General features: G+C 37.2%; 4 protein-coding genes across 6 annotated transcripts in view; 3 read left to right on the top strand and 1 right to left on the bottom strand.

Moving 5' to 3' along the window:
- Positions 1-19,029, bottom strand: part of LOC145770790 (uncharacterized) — a 34,010-nt gene extending 14,981 nt beyond the window's left edge. For all 3 annotated transcript variants that reach the window (XM_082582513.1, XM_082582511.1, XM_082582512.1), the window contains exons 1-2: positions 18,965-19,029; positions 18,034-18,125 (exon numbers count right to left, since the gene is read on the bottom strand). In XM_082582513.1, the coding sequence (XP_082438639.1) occupies positions 18,034-18,096 (63 nt within the window). In that variant the 5' untranslated portion in view covers positions 18,097-18,125; positions 18,965-19,029. The remainder of the gene's footprint in view (positions 1-18,033; positions 18,126-18,964) is intronic.
- The window catches only part of LOC145770402 (receptor-type tyrosine-protein phosphatase beta-like), a 203,247-nt gene that overhangs the window by 104,350 nt on the left and 76,007 nt on the right, over positions 1-22,890 (top strand). The gene's annotated exons all lie outside the window — the stretch shown is intronic.
- Positions 5,679-9,312, top strand: LOC145770100 (uncharacterized). Its single transcript, XM_082581688.1, has 2 exons — positions 5,679-6,267; positions 9,173-9,312. Exons 1-2 carry the CDS (start codon positions 5,679-5,681, stop codon positions 9,310-9,312), a joined length of 729 nt encoding a protein of 242 aa, XP_082437814.1.
- LOC145770099 (uncharacterized) lies at positions 15,749-16,936 on the top strand. The gene is made up of 3 exons (XM_082581686.1): positions 15,749-15,947; positions 16,328-16,413; positions 16,571-16,936. Exons 1-3 carry the CDS (start codon positions 15,749-15,751, stop codon positions 16,835-16,837), a joined length of 552 nt encoding a protein of 183 aa, XP_082437812.1. The 3' UTR covers positions 16,838-16,936.

Genomic DNA, 22,890 nt, shown 5'->3' with positions numbered 1-22,890 from the left:
GTGAAGAAAGGCGTTCTTCCCGGCTATCAGCACAAGGCTGCAGCATCAAGTGGCAAGAATACGGTGCGATACTGATGAGCCCAGCCTCATGGGCGAAACACGTGTCTATCGCTGTCTATTCGATGCTACAATCGGCTGCCAAAATAACTTAAACGTTTAATTGGAGGTCTCAATGGCTGGCGTGGAAGCTACACCGTTCTGGTTAGCGAAGCGTCACTGCAGCTCGCTGTGCTAGTGAGTAATCAGCCTTGTGCTGATAGCCGGGAAGAACGCCTTTCTTCACATTGACCTACCCCTGGCACCTGCTGGTTTTGTTGGCTCTTTCTTTCCACAAAGATAAGAGTTAAACTGACTGGTAAAGCGGCGGTCGATTACTCAAGTGGCAAGAATACGGTGCGATACTGATGAGCCCAGCCTCATGGGCGAAACACGTGTCTATCGCTGTCTATTCGATGCTACAATCGGCTGCCAAAATAACTTAAACGTTTAATTGGAGGTCTCAATGGCTGGCGTGGAAGCTACACCGTTCTGGTTAGCGAAGCGTCACTGCAGCTCGCTGTGCTAGTGAGTAATCAGCCTTGTGCTGATAGCCGGGAAGAACGCCTTTCTTCACATTGACCTACCCCTGGCACCTGCTGGTTTTGTTGGCTCTTTCTTTCCACAAAGATAAGAGTTAAACTGACTGGTAAAGCGGCGGTCGATTACTCAAGTGGCAAGAATACGGTGCGATACTGATGAGCCCAGCCTCATGGGCGAAACACGTGTCTATCGCTGTCTATTCGATGCTACAATCGGCTGCCAAAATAACTTTAACGTCACATTGATGTAGAAAAATAACAACCTGTTCAAATTTTTGCTACGTCACACTCCCATGACTTCTTGCGCGCAAGTTTTAACATTGGTTGCTTAGAGTGATTCTTTCACTTAAACAAAACATTTTGTTTCAGCGGTTTTGCGTTGTTCGATTCTTAAGTTGTGTAAGGAGACTCAATTTCTCCAATATTTATCATTTGTGTTTCTTTTTTACTCTCAGCAGAGTATAAAACTTGTAAAAGTTTTTCATCCATACAAGGTCATGAATTAAATTATTATATCTCAAATCGGCATAATAACGTGACATCATCTAAACGTAACAGAAATAGCGAAGAGCAAGTATCACTATAAAAAAAAAATGCAGCGCAAATAGGCAACATCAAAAGACATAGATGTTCTTTGACTCGTCAGCAGCAAGTGGTGATAACTGGCTGTGGGAATTTGTTGCGCAGCCTACTTAGCCTACTCTGACATTGTTTAAGCTTGATGAGTTTATTACAACGAAAGGTGGAAATTAAATCACAAACTGATAGAACCAGCTTACTAAAAACAACCAAGTTACATGGTTTTTTTAAACGTTTAGCAACGTAAAAACGATGCAAAATTATACTTTTTTGCTACCTTAGTAGTCTTGGCCTGGCAAAAGCTTCTCAACCAAACGACAAGCGCCCTTAGGGGTAGAACCTTGGACAATTGGACATACTGATATCCAATTGAACGAACCCGAACCATCAGATGTTAGGTTGTCCGTCCAATTGTGGTCATTTCAGCATTCAGCCAGAGAGTTGATTATTACTTTCAATTTTTTTTGGTAATTACACAACAAACAAGAGCAATAGCAGTAGTGGGAAGTTGCATTTTTCCTTTGTTCCGAGAAACGCAACCTTGTTGACGTCATGAACAGCGTAGCTTCTGATTGGTTGATGGTTTGTGGTTCAATGGGATATCAGTATGTTAAAGTGCCTACCGCCCTTAGGTTGCATATTACTTGTCGAATAGTTTTTGTACGACTACACAAATGACTTGGTTTACATTTTACATCTTATTATCAATTATGATTGCCTATTTGGAGAGTTTGCGCAAACCCTGCATTGATTTTTCAGAAACCCCAATTATGATATCATGTTTCTTCCCTTATACCCCAGTTCTCAATCACGGTGGCCTTTCATTACTAAAACCTACCATTACGACACAACATTGAGTTGGGATTGGATTCTTGAATCTTCAAGTGCCAAGGACTTCTAAATCCGTTCATTGTCACTCATAATGACGTAATAATGCCCCATTTGGCACCTAATGTTGCCCATTTGAAGTTCTCCTTGCTGCTCTATAAATTTCCAAATTTGGTTGGTTTTGTGGCGTATTTTGGAATTTATTTATTGTAAGCGCCAAACTTGAACACAACTAATTTTGAATTTAGGGGATTTTTTGATTTTAGACTAATTAGTCACTGTGTCAGTCGCGGTGGTGCCACGGCTTGTGTTTTAGCACAAGATCTTGTGGGTTTTACTTTTGATTTTGTGCTTTAAGTTTTACCTTATTTGCATAAAACTATTAAAAAAAACTTTGAATTGGCATAATATGCCAATTCAAAGCTTTTTTTAATAGTTTTATGCAAATAAGGTAAAACTTAGCATTTGATATAATTACTTGCAAATACCAAAATTGCGGGTCCACGTCTTTTAGGCGCAGACAGTTAGGCGCTGGTCTAATAGGCGCGCACACTGTGGCGTCTGGATATTTAGGCGCGGAGCACTGTGGCGCCCGGTCATTTAGGTGCTATTCCTAGTACAGTTTGCAGATTGTATCAGCTTGGTAGGTAGGGCAATGCTTTTCACACAAAATATTATATTGAACAGAAAAATATATGGGTGAAGCTGCTTAAACCGGCAATGCTTTTCACACAAAATGTTATATTGAAGAGAAAATTATGTCATGGCTTCCGTGAGTGAAACTGCTTAAACCGGCAATGCTTTTCACATAAAATGTTATATTGAACAGAATAATATGTCATGGCTTCCGTGAGTGAAGTTGCTTAAACCGGCAATGATTTTCACATCAAATGTTATAAGTTGTTGAACAGAAAAATATGTTGTTTTTTTAATGCGCGTGTTCGGCATTTATTTGTTGTTAGTCCTGGCTTGCGTCGGCGAAAGCTTTATCAATAAATTATTCAAGTTTCTGAACGTGTCTGAGTTCACTTTTAGTTAAGTCAAATAATAACCACACTAAACATCAGTAAAAAATATACCGTACCGTCCGTAGGCTACGTAGCCTATATTCAAGTGGGTGGTAGGCTTGAGTAAAGAGTAACTTAGTTTTCCGTCAAAACCCCGACTAGGTTTAATAACGAGCAAAGTCTCACCATGATGCTTGCAACTTGTAGCCAAGGTGTAGCCTATATGCCCTGTAGAAATGTATTCATGTGAACAGTAGTAGAGCGTCTTACGCGTTCTCGTCACATGGCCAATCCATCCCGAGTAGAAGCAATTGCGAAAGATAACAGATCAAGTAAAGTTCCATCTGGCTGCAACTTGTGTTCAGGATGCATAGCAAATGTCCTGTAGAGATGTGCTAATATCAAGAGTAGTAGAGCGTTGTCTCGCACCTCATCTCCACACGATCTATCCGTCCCAAGTAGAAGTAATTATTAAAGGTAACAGATTGCACAAAGCTGCGCCTTTAAACCGGCAACTTCTACTCCAGAAGTACCGGTACGTGTCCTGTGGAGATCAGGTGGTCTACTGCTCTAATTGCCCTGCATATAAGCCGACATTGAGTCTGAGCACTGCATTTGTGCATAGAAAAGTTTGGTAATTTGCTACTCCAGAAGTACGTGTCCTGTGGAGATCAGGTAGTCTACTGCTACAATTGCCCTGCATATAAGCTCATGTTGGATCTGAGCACTTCATTTGCACCGAAAAGTTTGGTAAGTTTGCTACATCATAAAGCAAAGATTGATATGGCAGCTTCGACTATTTCAACTTCACGTAATCGTGAAAAAATTGCTGCTGATGGCTTCATGTATATAGGCTACATTTGATAAAACGAGTGTCGATAAAACTAAGAAGTTTTGGCGTTGTGTTGGTCGAAACGAGGGATGCAAAGTTTGAATTCACACGGATACTACAACAAACGAGGTACGGTAATATGGCGTGGGCTACGTAGCCTAACTATTATTAAACAAAGTCTTATCGATGTTGCAATTTTCTCCCTAGAAATTGTTCTTCAAAAGGCACGGAAAGTTGATTGGTATCAACAAAGATATTTTAAGCTAAGCAGTAGGCTATTACTAAAAAATTGCTGTGAACATAGATTAGTCTATTAGCAAGAAGGCATGTTGCAATCGTAGGCTCAGAGGTGGGCAAAAAGTAGCGCCTTTACCGCTACTTTCGAAAAATTGCCCACCTCTGCGTAGGCTACAAGGCTTTCTAGTAGTAGGCTACGGGATGCGAAATTGTCTTCTAGGAGTAGGCAGCGCTAAGTAATAGCCTAGTGCATTCAGGTATGTTTTAACATAAATGCTTTTCTTGACTAGGTCAATAGTAAACCAGTGCTTGTGTGTTAAATGACTTTCAAAATATTTAAAAGCCCACAACTTTGATTAATTAATGCTATAATGTGCGCAAACTTGAGATGTCCAAAGCGATTAAACTACAGCCTGAAAAACTGTAGCCTACATTAAAAACTATTATCGTAGATAGATTTTCCTATTAATTCACATGTAAAAATTTTTTTAGACGCAAATGAAAGTGGTTTTTATTCAAGCTGTAATTGGTCGAGTGATCTATCGGGCTACAGTGCACAGTTTGTGAGGTAAGTAAGCTTGCTCTCTAAAGCAATAGGCCCATAATTAATAGCTGATTACTTCATGTCCTAGGCGAATTGCCAACGCAGCTAGTTGTAGATCGTGTATTTTTAGAAGAAAACTTTTTACTGCACGACACGGGTGCCGCTACAGGAAGCCGGAGAATACTAGTTTTCGGAAGGGAAAGCAATCTGATATGGGCAAGCAACCCAATTGATGCTAATCACCTGTTTATGGATGGAACGTTTAGCATCACACCACCTCTGTACAACCAAGGCAGGTAAAAGTAAATTACGCCATTGTTATGTCAATGTTGCGATGTCCAGAACATCAGATTTTGAAAAATCACATTTTTAAATCCTTACCCTTTTTATGGTTTCATAGCTCTACGTGGTTCTTGTAAAGAGACAAGGTTGGGTCCTGCCTCTGCTGTACGCGTTACTACCAGGGCTGGAAAAAATGCTTGGCTTCCCGGGAATCTGCTTTTTTGTGAAAAAATTTCCCGTGGTTTACAATCACGATAATGACGTCATAATTACACATGTACTCATTTTCTGGCGAAAAACCTCATGCAAAAATATATTATAGACGGCCATCTGTAGCTTCATAGTTCCAATAAACAATCTTGGTATCGTATTTTATTCGTAAGCAGGCATGACGCACTGTGTGTGTGCCTGATATGCCCACGTTGATCGGAATAAATTGGAACAACAATAGGTATGATAAATTAAACGCCGCATGCTTACAAATTAGATCCACTGACTCACTGACCACCGTGTGAATGTCATGAAACAATACGCCATCACGAGCCGCTTGTTACGTACTTGACAACCGTAATGCGAATCAAATTTTCTTGGTGCGCAACTGCGCATCTGCAGCTATGTGTCTTGCTATGGATTTTTTTTAATGAAACCAACTGGCTGGTTATTGTCGGCAAAGATTCTATTTGAATAAAGGAATGCTGGAGTAGCAGACATTGTATAGGTTCCTGTATTTTTACTGATAATATCATACAAAATAATCCAAAGCTAAAAACAAAAATATATTGAACTGCAACATGACTACTGAGGACAAGGCAAAGATGGATGAGATACTAAAAGGAATGGAAGAGATTATGAAAAGTCAAAAAAGGTATGAGCAAAAGTATGCTATTGTACAAACCACTGCTGCACCCCCTGCTGTTGCTGTGTCTTCATCTTTTACAGATGGACTTCAGCAGGCCCAACACTTGGAGCTGACGGAGCTATCCAAACAAGTTTATGCTCTTCAAGAGCAAGTTTGGGAACTCCAACGCTCCGGATACAGGACAGAGCGCAAGCTAGATGACCTGGAGCAGTATGGGCGAAGCAATTGCCTCATACTTCATGGATGTACTGACGCCCCAAACAAGGGAAGTAATGTAGATTACTCGAAATATGTGGTAAATAAAATTAATCAAGTAGTTAAACCAACTAACTGCCTTACTGTGAGTGACATAGACGCATGCCACCCCTTGCCATCTAAAAAACTCAACAAACCAATAATTATTAAATTTGTTAGAAGGATGACAAGGGACGAAATTTTTTATTCAAAAAGCAAATTAAAAACTGATTCTGATGGTCCTAAACTATCGATCACAGAGTCCTTGACCAAACGACGTTTGATTGATTGATTGATTTTATTTCGTTGTAGGTAAATATAATACAATAAATACAGCAATAAAAAGGAATTTTCCAGCAACGGGAATCTGCGAAGAGACCATGGGTCTTCGAGTCAAGCAGATACCCCAGATTCAAAAGAAGTTCTAAAATTGCGATAAGAATAATTCAAAAACGAAAATTGGAACAAGGGTTAGAAGATGGTCACAGAGAAGTATATTTAGTAGTCTATCGGTAGCATAAAGGTAATACAAAATTAAACGTGCTAGTATTTGGCGATGAGTGAATTTTTGTGTTGTTTTTTAAAAGAATAAAATGACAGTTTACGCAAGCTCGTTGGTAAGGAGTTCCAGACTTTCACTCCGGCATATTTAATGCTGCGCTGGAGTCGGGATGAGGCGTAACGTGGGACAAAGTAACAATCGTTGGAAGAGTGTCTAGTAAGACGTGCATTATACATGAGTTTGGTTTTTTCAAAGTAGTGTGCGAAAGGCAGAGGCAATACATCCGTATCAAATTTAAACATGAATTTAGCAATTTCGTGTTCGTACAAATCTTTAAGCTTGAGTATGTTAAGTTTCTTATAGAAAGGTGTGACATGATCAGACCACCTGCCACCTGCTACTATTCTGACAGCCTTATTTTGTAAGGTGCTAAGCTTGTTCATTTGTGTCTTGCAGCATGAACCCCAAATCGTTATCCCATATACGATATGAGAATGTACCAGTGCGTAGTATAATTGTAATAATGTTTTGTTTGGAAGAATGTATTTGAGTTTCGACAATATCCCTACAGATATAGAAAGTTTCTTGTGGAGCATATTAATGTGAGGTTCAAAATTTAGACCATTGTCAAAAATAATGCCAAGGTATTTGGCAAACTTAACTTGTTCGATCTGAGCACAATTATAAAGTACATTGATATCTTCTGGGTAGCTGCATTTTTTAGGAGGGATCACAATGACATTTGATTTGGAAGGATTGATAACTAATTTATTGGCATTAATCCAGTTCTTGATGTTAAGTAATTCAGACGATATTTCTTTTTCTAAGTAGGTTGGATTCGGAGCATTAATTACCAGGCAGGTATCGTCTGCGAAAAGTCTTGGAACAGAAGACGTGCAGTTTGGTAAGTCGTTTACGTACAATAAAAACAGCAATGGACCCAGCGTTGAACCCTGAGGTACACCGTGTGTTATGCATCTCTGTTCAGATTCCTGTTCATTAATCGCGACATACTGCATTCTGTCTTTTAGGTAGGAGGAGAATAATTCGTTTGCTGTACCTCGGATTCCATAGTGGTTGAGTTTGTATAGTAGAATGGGATGGTATACCGTGTCAAAGGCTTTTTTAAGATCCAAGAGAACCAAACCTGTGTACAGGTTGCTTTTTACGTGTTCATAGGTGGCACTAATAATATCAATAGCGGCATATGAAGTAGAGGAGCCAGACCGAAATCCAAATTGCGTAGGAGCAAGGACAGAATGTTTGTCTAGAAAGGAAGAGACCCTTTTATATAAGAGCTTTTCCAAGATTTTTTCGAAAGACGATAAAAGGGAGATAGGTCTATAATTATTTACCTCAAGTTTGTCTCCAGATTTGAAGACGGGTACAACTTTGGCAAGTTTAAATGTATCTGGGAAAATACCGAACTGAAAGGAATAGTTAATAAGATTTGAGAAGGGCAGGGCAATAATCACGGAGGCGATCTGTATGAAATATGCTGAAATGTCATCGTAGCCAGTTGCTTTGTTGGGTTTTAGGGCTCGGATTTCTTTGAGTACCTCATCGCCAGTCGTTGGTTCAAGAAAAATAGAAGAAGGAACGTGGTTTGTAAGGTAGGATGTGAAGTTGTTATCTTTGGCAAGCGGAACGCTGTCAGAGATCTCTTTTCCAACGTTGCAGAAGAATTTATTGAATTGGTTCGCCATTTCGATGGGTTTGTTTGATGACACTCCATCAATATTAATGGAATTGATTGTTTGCTTTGATTTTTGTTTATTTGGCAGCAGTGAGTTAATGACTTCCCAAACTTTACGTGGAGAAGATTTGTTCAGTTCAATTTCCGAATGTATATAATTTTGCTTGGAAATGTATTTCAATTTGGTGAGCTTATTTGCGTATTTTTTGTACTCTAGCCTGTCTGTTTGATTCCCTTTCAGGTAGTGCGATTGGTACATTTTTTGCTTATTTTTAATTGAAGTAAACAACCCACTGGTAATCCACGGCTTCCTTTTTAACTTGCACATTTTCCTTGACATTTTTTTCAGTGGAGCGTATTTGTCAATTGCGTTTTTTAAAATCTGTAATAGTTCGCTATATTTATAATTCAGTTCCTGAGGTTGTAATGATTTAATACCCAATAGAAACGTGCCTAGTTGGGAGTTCAAGTCCTCAATGAAAGAACCCGAATCAAGGTTACGCTTGTCTCTGTAGAAACGAGGTTTGTGTTGATGCGGGTTGTCAACGTGGGAAATTATACAAAAGGTAGGGTAATGATCAGAGATGTCAGACTTAATTATTCCCGGTAATACGGAATGAGAGACATCGTTCGATAAAATGTGATCAATTAGTGTTGACGATTTATCAGTAACTCTTGTTGGCTGAGTAATTATAGGGCAAGTACCATTGCTGTTTAGCATATTTAGATAATTTGTGACCGGCGAAGGGAGAATGTCATTTAAAATATTGATATTGAAATCACCTAATATATAGTAGGTTTGATTCATTTTGTTTAAGTTACTTAGCACACTGTCCAGAGCATCAACAAAACGTTGGATATTGGTGTTTGGGTGACGGTATACTACGCCAATTTTCATGTTAGCGCTTGTTGTGGTGTTACTTATATTAACAAATAACTTATTATTAACAAATAAGACTTACTTATTATTAACAAATAAGACGTCTGTCATTACTTCGTCAAGCGAGAGATGCTTTTGGTTTCAAGGACGTCTGGACATCCAAAGGAACAGTGTGGTGCTTCTGGAATAACAAAAGGCAAGTGATAGACGATTTTTCAGATATTGCAAAAATTTTTAACCATGAGGCATCTTAATCTATTTTGTTAGGCTATAACATTATGCAGTTTTCAATTATCATTTTGAAGCTAAACAAATCATATGATATTTACCAATGACAATAAAACCAAACTCAGGAACCTTTTTACTTTATGCATTCTCTTAAACCTTAGCTTAGCTATCTTTTAAGCTTAGCTTTAAACCAACCCTATCTTATACCTTTTGTTTTTCAATTCCTTGTTTATACATGATAATAAAACCAAAATGTAACTACTGTATAAAAACAATCAGAAAAAATCAAAAATATATTAAGTGTTTAACTTGTCCCATTGAAGTTCATGTCAAATGTTGTAAAAAAAGTGCAAATTATCATGACATACAAAATTGGACATGTACCTTGTGCAGTGACTGGAATCCCCCTTTTGTCCATCTATCCAACACCGAATTAATTGCACTGGTTGAAAGCCACAGTGTATCAACAAATCTTACCTTCAAGCCTGATCATTTGAATGATATGTTTGCTAGCACATCTTACACAAATAACAATGACATAGATGACCTTTTTATGCCTAACATATCTGAAACATATGTAGACTCAACAACTGTCAACAAACTAAAAATGGACTGTTCACTGGGGCCAGTATTCTCTTCATTATGCATCAATGCTCGATCTATTGTTAATGTAAAAAATTTCACCAAACTTGAGGCCCTGCTGATGTCTATAAACATCAGTCCTGATTTAATTTCTGTAGTCGAAACATGGATTCAGCCTAATTCAAAAGGTCCTTACTTAAACCTACCGGGCTATACATTCATATCAAATGCTCGAAAAAACAGTCGCGGTGGAGGAGTAGGAATATACTTAAAAAGTGATATTATGTATACCAAGCGTGATGACCTAACCATTATGAAAGAAAAAGTATTTGAGTCTATTTTTATTGATATTTTTGTTGGTGGTAAACAAGTGACCTGTGGTAGCGTTTATCGAGCACCTGTATTGGAAGCTAAGTCAAATTTGGAATTTCTTGATCTGCTTAGTGAGTGCATAAATAACATAGGTGCATCAAAACAATGCTATATAATGGGAGATTTTAATTATAATCTATTGGATTATGAAAACATCAATGTAGGCAATTTTACAGACTTGATGTTTTCAAATTCTTTTTACCCACTAATTAATAAACCTACCAGAATAACTGACACCAGTGCAACAGTCTTAGATCAAATATGGTCCAATGTGCAAACAGGTAATGAAACTCGCTGTGGAATTCTAATTAATGAAATCTCAGACCACTTCCCAGTTATGTATTGTACTAACATTGGAAAACCCTCAGTTACATGTCATCAATATACCAGATCATTTAATCTCTCAAACATACAAAATTTCTCAAATGCTCTGGAAAATATGGACATCACTTGTTGCTTAAATCAAACTGATGCTGATAAAGCTTATGAGTCATTCATAGGAGAATATACCAGTCAATTTAATAAGCATTTTCCTTTGCAAAAAACACCTTTAAAAAAGAATAATTCTTGGTTTGATAAAGAACTACTACATCTATTACGAAGAAAAGAGCGTTTGTTTAAAAAGTACATATCAAATAAAACTATTCACTCCAAACAGAACTACACCTCCGCAAGAAACTTATACTTCCATACAGTTCAGCAAAAAAAGAAGGAATTTCATAAATCTAAATTTGAAAAGCAAAAGTTTAATATGAAAGCTACTTGGCAAACAATCAACAATCTATTAGGTAAATCCCAGTCTAAGACTAACCATGGCATCAAAATAAATGATAGTACAGTCACTGACAGATTAACTATTGCAAATCACTTCAATGATCACTTTTCCTGTGTTGCCCATTCCCTTACAAAAAAAATTCCCAAATCAAATACAATATTTTCAACATATCTTGATTCTCCATGCTCTGAGACAATTTATATCTATCAAACTACTTTAAATGAAATAAACAATATTATTCATGCTATGCCAGCAAAAACTAGCAGTGGCATCGATGAAATACCATCCATAGTTGTAAAGTCAACCCCAAACAACATACTGCATGCTTTAACTCATATATTTAACTTATCTTTAACGAGTGGAAAATTCATAAATTCATTTAAGTTGGGGAAGGTGATACCTATCTTTAAAAAGGGTAGCTGCAAAGATTCAAACAACTACAGACCAGTCAGCCTACTACCTGTTTTTTCAAAGATATTAGAAAGACTCATGTACAACAGATTATACTCGTTTTTAATTAGACATAAATTTTTCTATAACAATCAATTTGGTTTCAGAAAAAATCGTTCCACAAGCCATGCTGCTTCAATGCTAATAGATAGTATCACTAGTATACTCAATGACAACCACCTTGCATTAGGAATCTTTCTTGATTTATCTAAAGCATTTGACACCATTGACCACAAAATATTGCTAGCTAAATTATATCATTTCGGAATAAGAGGCGTGGCCTATGATTGGTTCATGAGTTACCTGAGTAATAGAAAACAAAGAGTGGTTTTCAATGGCACACTATCTTCTAATGTTAACAACATATCTTTGGGTGTCCCACAAGGGTCTATCTTAGGCCCTCTTCTATTCCTGATTTATGTAAATGACTTTCCTAACTGCCTTCAACACGGAACTGCAATTATGTTTGCAGATGACACCACCATTATATATAAAAATAAAACCGTTTCTACAGTATATGATACGGCAAATCAAGAGCTTGTATGCATAGATCAATGGCTATCAACAAATCGATTGTCTCTAAATGTCACCAAAACCAAACATATATTATTTTCAAGTCAAGGAAGCAAGACACTATCATACCACCCACCCTTGAATATTCGAAAAAGCAACATAGAACAAGTTGCCTCAATAAAGTTTCTGGGAATAATTGTAAACGAGCATTTGTCATGGAAATCTCATATGGAAATCTTGCTTCAAAAAATAAGATCAACACTCTGCGTGACAAAAAAAATTAAGCCTTTCCTAAACAAACAAGCACTTCTCTCCATTTACCATTCTCTAGTTGAGAGTCAGATATTATATTGTATCTCAACGTGGTGTCATGAAAACAAAACTACATTGCAAAAGCTACAACGTACATGCAATAACTTTCTTCGTACTGTATTTGACATTGACCGCAGAGAAAGCATAAAAGGTGTAATGGAACTCAATAATTTAAAGTCAATTAACCACATGAAAACTACAGAGATTGCAACTTTCATGTTTAAATATTCAAAAAAGCTGCTTCCCACAACATTCAATGATATACTTATGTGTAAACAATCAAGTAGCCTAACAACAAGAAGTAATTCTCCTTATATTCCGATATATTGCAGAATTAACACTTGCAAACAATCAATACGGTACACGGGGCCAACAGTTTGGAACAAGCTTCCAACTACTATAAGAAATGAATGTAAAACTGTAAAAGGCTTTAAATCAAAAATAAACAAGCTAAATCTTCCTTGAAATAATCCCATCTAAGTATTACATCATGCACCAAACATACTAATATTTTTTTTTTTTATTTATTTTTTTTTATTGTCCAGCAATGATTAGCCAATGTGTGTAGATTTATTAGCAAAATAGTAAGATTGTAAGTACTCTTACTGGCCTTCTGGTTCTTGTGTTTTTTTGTCCACAGAAGTTCTACAGAGTCTGCAGAAGTTTTTCCATCCTTTTTGACCAATCTCCATCTTTCGGTGAAGCGGTGGCCATGTGCTCCAACCAGTTGTTTTATTTCAATATCTTGGACTGGATCGTCATGCTATTGTCTGATTGTTTATCTATCTTTTTTAACGTAATATGCCAAATTGGATATTTTTTGTCACTTTAATATGGTTTAACGTGTAAAACATACGGTAACCCAAATTTATCATATTACTGGGACATACCACTACTACATCCCAGCTGGCGATGACTGTCATTTTTGCATTAATTCAACGTTAGCCAACGTTAGATCGGTGTGGAAGTGGCGAGTTTAGCTGACAGGGGTCTAAAATTATCGCTTTATCAACGTAACTTTTATCAAAGCACGCTTGATATCTTTAAGACATAACTTCCCTGGGTATAATTGAATTTCCGCAAGATGATGATGTTGTTTTTTGCTAGTTTGTTTTATTTGTTTTTTTGTCATTGTTTCATGTCATCAAGTTATAGCCTATCTATTTTGTGAGTCGTGCAAGGCCTGGTGCGTTGCGCTTGAAATGGCTTTGCCCGTGGTAGGATTTCTTTGTGGGGTTTTCTTTGCCTGCCTTGCTCTTTGCTATGAGCTAAACGCATCAAGACGTGTTCCCCTTACGACCATCAGCACTCTTGATAACGCACCATGGCCGATCTTCATAGCAACTGTCCATACAAATCTTCAATATATCAGCTAAAGTTATGTAGGCTAATAAAGTTATAGCCTATATATGTTTATTTGTTTTGTAACATTTTTTATTTTTTTTCCCCTTTATATCATAAATTTTTCTGAAGGTGTTGCGACCGTGCCAAATTTTTTTCAACTCAATAACTTACTTCGATCACAAGCACGTTTTAACGTTCGCGTTTTGTCGCTTCTACCTTTTTCTTGACCTTTGCTATGTTGATGTGTATTGTTTTGATATGATGGTCAGAAATAAAAAAACAACTGAACTGAACTAAAGTCAATTCCAAGTGAAAAGTCGTAATAAAATACTCCAGCACCACATCGAGCTCTAACACTAATGTCGGTAGAACAAGAATCACATATTAAAATGTTGTTGTCTATATCCACAGTAAGTTTCGCAATTTCGCTTACTCTTTGAATAGATTTACTACTTTGAAGTAATATTTTTATAGCAGAAACTTCGTCGTATATTCCAGATTTTATTGCAGCAATTGGGCGAGATTGCGTTGACTCGTCTGCTAACAATTTCATTTCTGTGAGTTTATCGAGTATCTTGTCTAACTTTTCATTCATTTCAGAATTATTTTGTGATTCAGCTCCAATTGTAAGATGACGTGTTTCAAGCTGGTTGTCCGTTGTTATGATTTCCGTGGGTTGCGCTTTCAATAACTCGACGTCACTGTCTTCGGCTTTTTTACTACTCGCAATAACACCTGTTTCGTTTGTTTTTTTTGTTGTTGTCCTTGATTGTTCTCCTCGTTTTGGGGATGTGGTCTTTTCCGAGTGGATGAGGAAAACATTTCCATTAGACTTATTTGACCATATTCTTTAATAGGAAAACCTCGATGTTGCTGACGGGTATGTTCGCTAAGTCTGTCCCTTTGCATAGACACCCTGCAATAACCACACCTGATCGGAAGCTTTGATTTAAACGTTGGCGTAGCTGCCATTAGTTTATCACCCAGAATTACTGAAAACACACGCTGAACTGAAGTGAATATAGGGCTAACTTGAGTTATGCAAATAGTAATAATAACGCCAACACGGGCAGTCGAATAGCCGCTTAGCATCGGCAAGCGTTAATAGACGCAGGCGCGTTTTGCTTGCGTCACCGGGCAACCGTCTATACACGCAAATTTTTGTTGCTTAACTTTGCAACAACGTTTACGATCGTATACAGCTTGTATCGCCTCGGTGAATTCCCTAAAGCTTCTGTTATCTATCAGAAATAGTTTGGGTTCAATAAATCATCGTTATGGTTTTGCTTCCTAAGGAAAAAGCTGGTGTGTTTACAAGCAGGTTTGAGAAGTTCAGTTCAAACCGGCTATTCAATGAGTCTTTCCACGTTGATTCAAGGCCTGGACACGTTGAATTCATATTACAGCCGACAAAAAATTTTGCAAAAAACGCCTTTGGCATGGCACCATAACGTAAGCGAAAACGCCGACCCTAAGTGGATAGAAGGGAAAAACTTCCCGCTGAGAAATTAAATTAACACTTTCACTGCGAAGGCTAATCCGCTAAAAGCATCCATTGACTGCTGAATTTTTTCCCGTTGTGCAAACGCCAGCGTTTGATGAATGCAAAATCATTGGTATACTGGAATTTACAATTATGACATCACAATACCAAACTTTATTTCGTAAATAACGTTTCTTGTAAATACGCATTTGCGACGCTCGTATGAAGACGTTAGTAACGTGATTCTTACGGTAAAAATTTCCCGCGAACCGGCAAATTTCCCGGGAATGTCATTCCCGGATTCCCCATTTTTTCCAGGCCTGGTTACTACCTAATAAAAGCAGGCGGACTTATCAAGCTTTATTCGAAATAATGCGCCATTTGATGCCAACACTAAACGTAAGTCCAATGAATTGCCTTATTGCAGCTTTTACTGATTTTTAAGTTACCACTGGCTTTACGCTCATGCACAGTTGTAGACTGCAGTTGCAAATTTACGCTTAGACCTTATTGATGTCTTTTGTAGCCAATGGGAATTTCAATGGATTTCGAAACGGCGGCGTTCCAGGCAGCCAAGGACACATTTCCGTGAACGCAAGTATTCGGGTGCTTGTATCATCTCACCCATAACATGCAAAAGCACCTCAACTCAATACCAGGAGTTATTCGGCGTTACTGCAATGACTCCGAGTACGCGCTCCATTGCAAAACATTAGTGGCGGTGGCTTTCGTTCCAATTGTACGCGTGGAAGAAGCATTGACAGCTTTGGAAAATTACTTGCCGCAAGAATTGCACTTTCTGATCGATTGGTTGGAAGACAACTATGTAGGTGAGCATTGAGCTGCTTTAGGTAATTTATTGCATCTGTTTGTACTAAAATACATTTAGTTTAAGTTAACCTTTGTAAGGCTTTAATAAGCTAGTTACAAACTTAATTCTATGGAACATAAAATAGAATGATAATAAAAGGTGCGCTCATACTAAACATCATGCAACGCTTCCTAGCCACTGCACTTTAGTGTGTGTAGCAGACTCATCGAGTAAGCAGAGTCACGTAGTAATCAACCGGCCACAAGCACAGTAAAGGAAACACGCTAGCAATAATAGTAACGCAATAACAACGCAATTTTACGACACTGCTTCTTGAATTAGTCTAACTTACTTGATGTTACAGCTTAATTCGCCGTAACCATTGCTTGCTTTGTTTAGGCCGACAACGAAACGGTGGCGGGAGACGAAACCCCATGTTTCCATTGGAAATGTGGAACGTTCACGACCGAGTGATTCATGACCAGGTAGGCTACACTGACCACTGAACCAGATATGATTCGCGGTTTAGGCACAGACTTATGCAGAAGAATGCGTCCTGCCTTGGTGTAGAGTAGCTTACGTCACTTTACGATTGGTTACTATGACTCATCATTTATATGGTAATGCAGTGTTGGTTTTTAGGATCGAACAAACAACCATGCCGAGGCCGCACACAGGAGAATCCAAAGTGAGCTGGGAATGGACCACCCAACACTTTGGAAATTGATCGACAGTTTGCGGAAGGTGCAAAAATCTCGTGATCTGGAGTACGAGCAAATGATTGCTGGATATGCTCCGCCAGCAAAGCGTAGAAAGTACAGAGGTGCAGACGAAAGGCTGTTAACTTTGGTGAATCGCTTCATCGGGAGAAGTGGCGGCCCCAGTCAAACAATGTGGGAGTTTCTTTGAGGAGTGAGCCACAACTTCCACATGGGACCTTAACATTTCAAATTACCTTTTTTATGTTCATTGTGTTTTTTTATTTATTTGCAGTGTTTGATTGCGCATTTTCCGTATTTATTAATTGTTTAATAAAAATGTTCATCCTTCCACCTCGTGTAGCCTACCTTCTCAAACAAAAGAGCTTGCTGTGGGTTCTTTGCTGTAGCCTAGGCCTACTTGCAAAGTCAGGCACTGCGCACCAAAATTTTAACCACCCGCTTACGGTATGTTTTTTTTACTGATGTTTAGTGTAGTTATTATTTGACTTAACTAAAAGTGAACTCAATAATGTTCGGAAGCTTGAATAATTTATTGATAAAGCTTTCACCAACGCAAACCTGGACTAACAACAAATAAATGCCGAACACACGTAATAAAACAACAATATATATATTTTTTTGTTCAATATAACATTTTGTGTGAAAAGCATTGCCGGTTTAAGCAGTTTCACTCACGGAAGCCATGATATAATTTTCTGGCAAGCTGCCAAGCTGATACAATCTGCAGACTGTACTAGGAATAGCACCTAAATGACCGGGCGCCACAGTGCTCCGCGCCTAAATATCCAGACGCCACAGTGTGCGCGCCTATTAGACCAGCGCCTAAAAGACTTGCTCCCAAAATTGCTTCTTTTTGTAACACTAAAGTATCGGCCAAAATATCGATATCGGCCTAAAAAAGTGATATCGGTATCGGCCAAAATATTGGTATCGGTACATCTGTAATCTCAAGGATCATCTTCACATTACAACCACAACAATTTTTAATGCAGTCAAATACGGAGATAGATAGAAAGAGCTATGTATGAACGCCTAAACCTGGAACAGGAATGGTACACAAAGAAGAAAAATGTTCAATATATATGTACCAACTTTTCTCAATGAGTTTGATACTGTCTACATACATATAATTCAAGTTTTCTTCCTAACCATTCCAATTTATATATATATATTAACTGGTTTAGGACCCATTATGAAGTTAAATATGACAAAAGCAGGAGAAATAACTTGCAATAAATCACAATAATCATTAAGTAAAAAAGATGGGTACCGTACTGGTATGAACATCATATGCAAATTTTTCTTGAAATTGTTTCATGTTGCAACCAATGCCACACTTTTGTTCACGTAACTGTCCAAAACATGAAATAAGAATATACTTACAATTGAAGTTATCATGGTTTCAAATATTAAAATACACAGTAGTATTTGCATAGCACCAGCCATCCTGCACAGAAGTTGTCTTTGTTAAAAACCTAAAAAGACAAAATGCTTTTGATTAACCATTGTTCAAATGTACATTCCAAAACAAAAAATTTACAACAATTTGACGATAAACAATGCAACAGTTTGCAACACATCATACACTATGTGAGAATGTTATAGTCCTTAAGCTTAGTGCAATAAACTTTATAGTCACATAGGTTGTTGATACATTCATTGAGCAACACTGCCAATGTGACAGCAGAGAATGCTTGCGTTGAAAAATAAAAAACAAAAGATTCTTGAAGTTTGGTTAAGCACTTTATCATTCCCAATGGAATGCATATCTTCATGTTTCCCCACTTGTAGCAGATGACATATAATATAAATATGCACAAGAAAACTTTGGTAATAGGACAGATGACGGATATACCATATATATATATACACATTTTGACTGTTGATAAAAAGACGGGTGCCGTTTATTTACACACAACTTTTAGTAGAGTAATTCTTTATTTTAATATAATTCGCAATATTGTCATGTTGTGCGCAGGGGAAACCACCAAATGAAACACCAATTCGGAAACAAAATTACAATAAAACTGTTCATTTTCTCTGAAATTAATCCTGTCTGGTAGACTAACCAAACTAGACAGGAAAGCCGTTTGTAAATGGTCAATTAATATAAACGGGTTAATTTTTTCAATCTGACTCTGTTGCAGTTCATTAATACTATTTTTTTCATAGAAATGTATACTAAAGTTTTGAAACTAGTACCGGTACAGTAAAGTCAGGACCACAGAAACTCATGGACTACTATTTCAGTATCATGCATTCGAGGGACAAACAGCACTTGAAAATTTTAATTCTCTTGTCAGTTCTTACAAACCTTTAAAAGAAACTTGAAACAATCCTATTCATTTCCAATAAAAATTATCATAGCTACAAGCAATCTAGAAAAATAATAATGTAATATATTATATTACTCTACTTGTCATTATATTACAAGGAGAAATTACCGTATAAATAAAATTTCCTTATCATATTGAATTTAAAACAGACAGTAAGTAGGCTACTGAGGAGGTTAAACCTGTTCTCTATTCTATTGTAATCGGGTTTAATATTTTGGCACATACATTCAGATATATGTACATTCAGAAATAACACAGGTACATTCAGATATATATATATATACATAGAATCTGTAATCAGATATGATAAAAGCCTTTGAAATAATGTATGTCTTCATGTATCGCTGTATCCATCACGGGTACAAGTTGCTTCTTAGAGCTTCACAAAGCTGACAGTGTCAATGCAGCCATATAGACTCAGTACATTCATGCATTAAATTTTTGTCAATCGCAATTAAAGTAAGTGTGAGAATAATATAGCTGTATTCAGTAACAAATACTAAGTTCAAATTGCCAAGCATCACAATGAGAAAACTTTGCCTGAAAGTGAGTCAAAGCATACCAGTACATGAAAACTGTGTCAAAGATAACTAGTTGGCTTGTTAGTTTTCTCTAAATTTCTTGAATCTGATATACCAGGCCTCGAAACAACTTTTTTTTTCCGGCGGCCAAACGTGTCCGACTGAAGCAAGCTGTTTGGCGGCCAATCACAAGCACATGGCGGACCTCGGAACTTCGACACGCATCAACGTACAGTCTTCAAAATTAGCACATTTCGGCAGAAATGTTGCCGAGGCCAAACGACAAAAGTTGAAATTGCCTCGGCAATTGCTGTAAACGTTTATTACAAAACAATTGTACTAAAACATGTAAAACAAGAAGCGAAAAATATACTAGAGTAGTCTATCACGACCGCACTGTTTGATTTGTTGTGATGTAATAATACCAAAAATAGCGATAAAGCGAGCAACAAGATACGCACGTCACACACTGTTACAGAAATTCACGTTAAATAAATCACGGGGAGAAAAGTAAGTTAATTTTAGGTTGATTCAACGTTCGAGTCAACACAAATCGATTTAATTTTTCGGCGTGTTATATTGCGTAACAACAATGCCCAATAAGAAATTTACGTTTGTTTTACATTAATTTGACATCTAACAACGTTGAATGATCCATTCACGCATTGCCGACGCTAATTTCGAAGACTGAATATATCGCATCAATAAAGTAGGCTATATTGTGATGTCACTTGCATCCTGCTTATGTCAGACATCACCGTCCTGCTGGGTCCATCAATAATAACAATTCAAGCATAGACAGTGTGTATTGTGATTTATCGGGTGCTTCGGTTGCTTTCTAATCCTTTGTGATTATAAGCGGCAAAGTACTTTATTCACAAGCCCGTTTGCGTAAAAAATTTTCGGAACTTTATGGCGGACAAATGCGGCCGACGGAAGGGCAAGACCCGGCGGACAAAATGTTGGTTTTTGTAGGTTAATCGCGGCCATGGCCGCGATGGCCGCCTTCAGTTTCGAGGCTTGTATACGGTATGCAAAACTGAAATGTTTTATTTTAAATAGGCCTAAGGTGAGAAAATGAATTATTTTATGTTTGCTTTTAGAATTTGAAACATTGCTATCAAATGTGCTCCTTTATTTACAAAATATGTAAATAAAAACATCCCAAACCTTCTTATTACAGGAACGACACCTAGTTATTACTTTCAATCTAGATACAATCATGAAACATCAAACCTGCCAAAAATTTGCAACCAAGGACTGTTTATTTTCATAACTCTTGAACAAGACAAGCTCAATTTTGTGAGCAAAACAACAAAACTGATAACTCTGCTGCTGATAAGTGCAAATGTACTCATACAATATATTTGTTGCACAATGTACAATACAGGGTAACAGTGATCACAAGTAAGAGAGCAAATGTACTGTGGAGTTCAGATTAAAGGTATATATTTATTGAAACCTAATATTCAGTCGAATGCATTGGAATAGATTCAGTATTCCAAACTACCCAATATCGCCAGAGACTAAAACTATGACAACAAATTAAGATATTTTTCGTGGCAGAGGCTATAATTACCATATACAAATAGAAGAGATAGTGTAAGGCTATGGTCAGTTATACATCACTCAAACATGATGTTAGGCATATCTTTTTGCAAATATAATGTAATCGCATTCATGCATGTGAAACATTGTATTACGTGCAAACCAACTAGAATTAATATCTGACGAAAACGGCTTCTGCAAAGGTGCATCTACATTATTAACAACTCTCCAATTGTACCTCACCAATTGCATAACTGAAATATTTGCGAAGAAAAACAAAACAAATAATTTATTAATTGTCAATCAGTCAATGTCATAATTGTCATAAGTGAAGTTATTTAAGACGAAGTGCTCTAAAGACTTTTCTTCGTAGAATATATCAACAATTTGCTTTCAGAAATAAACTATGATGAAATAGGCTACCGTCCTGTATATACGAAAGCTACATATTTGTTTCTTGTCATCTATTCAACAACGAAAAACTAAAGAACAGAGAAAGAGTATAAATATTCCTTCAAACTTCAACAGACTTTTTTTTTGAGAGAATCAGTAACTCGTGAGTTGTGTCTGCGGTTGAGATTCCAAAGGGTATATATCGGTTCGACACAGCTCAACAGTGCTTTTTGTTAAAAAAAAATGATTCAAATTCGAAGCAACCAAGTCAATATTACTGCTTTTTTGCAGCGCAATTTTTAATTTGAGCACAATCCAATTTTTTATGCTTTTTCAAATGCATATTAGTACGGCATTGAGTAAGAAAGTTTAGAAGTTGAGATTTTGTCAAGCTGGAACTTGAGATTTTCTCTGGGTAAGTGTTTGTCAAAAGGAGATGTGACCATGTTTGCCGAACGAACTTGCATGTGATCTTTGTCGCACAATTGTTCATTCCGTATTACTGAGTCAAATTTTCTTTTGAACTTGCTAGCCTAGTTTAGACCCACTACATTTTTGCTGTCAACAAATAACTATGGTGGCTATAAAAATTAACAATATGATACATACTTGTTTTAAACAAAAAATAGTTTTATCAACTTGATTGTTTTGGTTTTGCAATTTTTTGTTTTATTGCTGCTGCCTTCATCCATTTATGCACGACTTAACATTTTCAAGGGGAAAATCTTAAAATGTTTGCACGAGCTCCGATCAGCGACTTCGGCTTTGTTTTATATGTTATCTTGATCTTTTCAGGGGAAGAAGTGTTCAGGAGACGAAATGTGGGAGCTGGTATATAAGTCCCCCCCTCTTGGCAACTCATGACAAAGACAGGACTCAACCAAACATATAGGGTGAAACGGGTGCAACCTAATTCGTACCATGAACAATTCGTACTGTCAGTTCGTACCTTGAAAAGATCGAGAGAAACAATTAAAAAAGCCGAAGTCGCTGATCGTAGTTTCCGCAAACATTTTAAAAGGGTCAGGGTATCGGTTAACGGCATCCGCAAACAAACAAACTGAAAAGATTGAAAGAAAAAAATAGAACATTGCTGATAGCAGTTTCCGCAAACATTTTAAAATTTCCAGTAATGATCCTAAGAGTTTGCCGAAGTCGCTGATCGCAGTTTCCGCAAACATTTTAAAAGGGTTAGGGTTTATGGGAGTTTCCACAAACATTTTAAAAGGGTTAGGGTGTTTCCGCAAACAAACAAACTGAAAAGATCAAGAGAAAAAATAGAACAAAGCTAAAGTCGCCGATCGCAGTTTCCGTTTTTCCGAAGTTTCCGCAAACATGTTAAAATTTCTGGTAATGATCCTAAGAGATTTTGTTTGTTTGCGGAAAATTTTAAAATGTTTGCGGAAACTGCAATTTCGGCTTTTTTAATTTTTTCTCTCGAT

The sequence above is a fragment of the Aplidium turbinatum genome, chromosome 5 (assembly GCF_918807975.1).
Source record: "Aplidium turbinatum chromosome 5, kaAplTurb1.1, whole genome shotgun sequence".
NCBI classification, from domain to species: Eukaryota; Metazoa; Chordata; class Ascidiacea; order Aplousobranchia; family Polyclinidae; genus Aplidium; species Aplidium turbinatum.
Note: the sequence above shows the minus strand (reverse complement) of the source record. Positions and strands in the feature narration are given on the sequence as shown.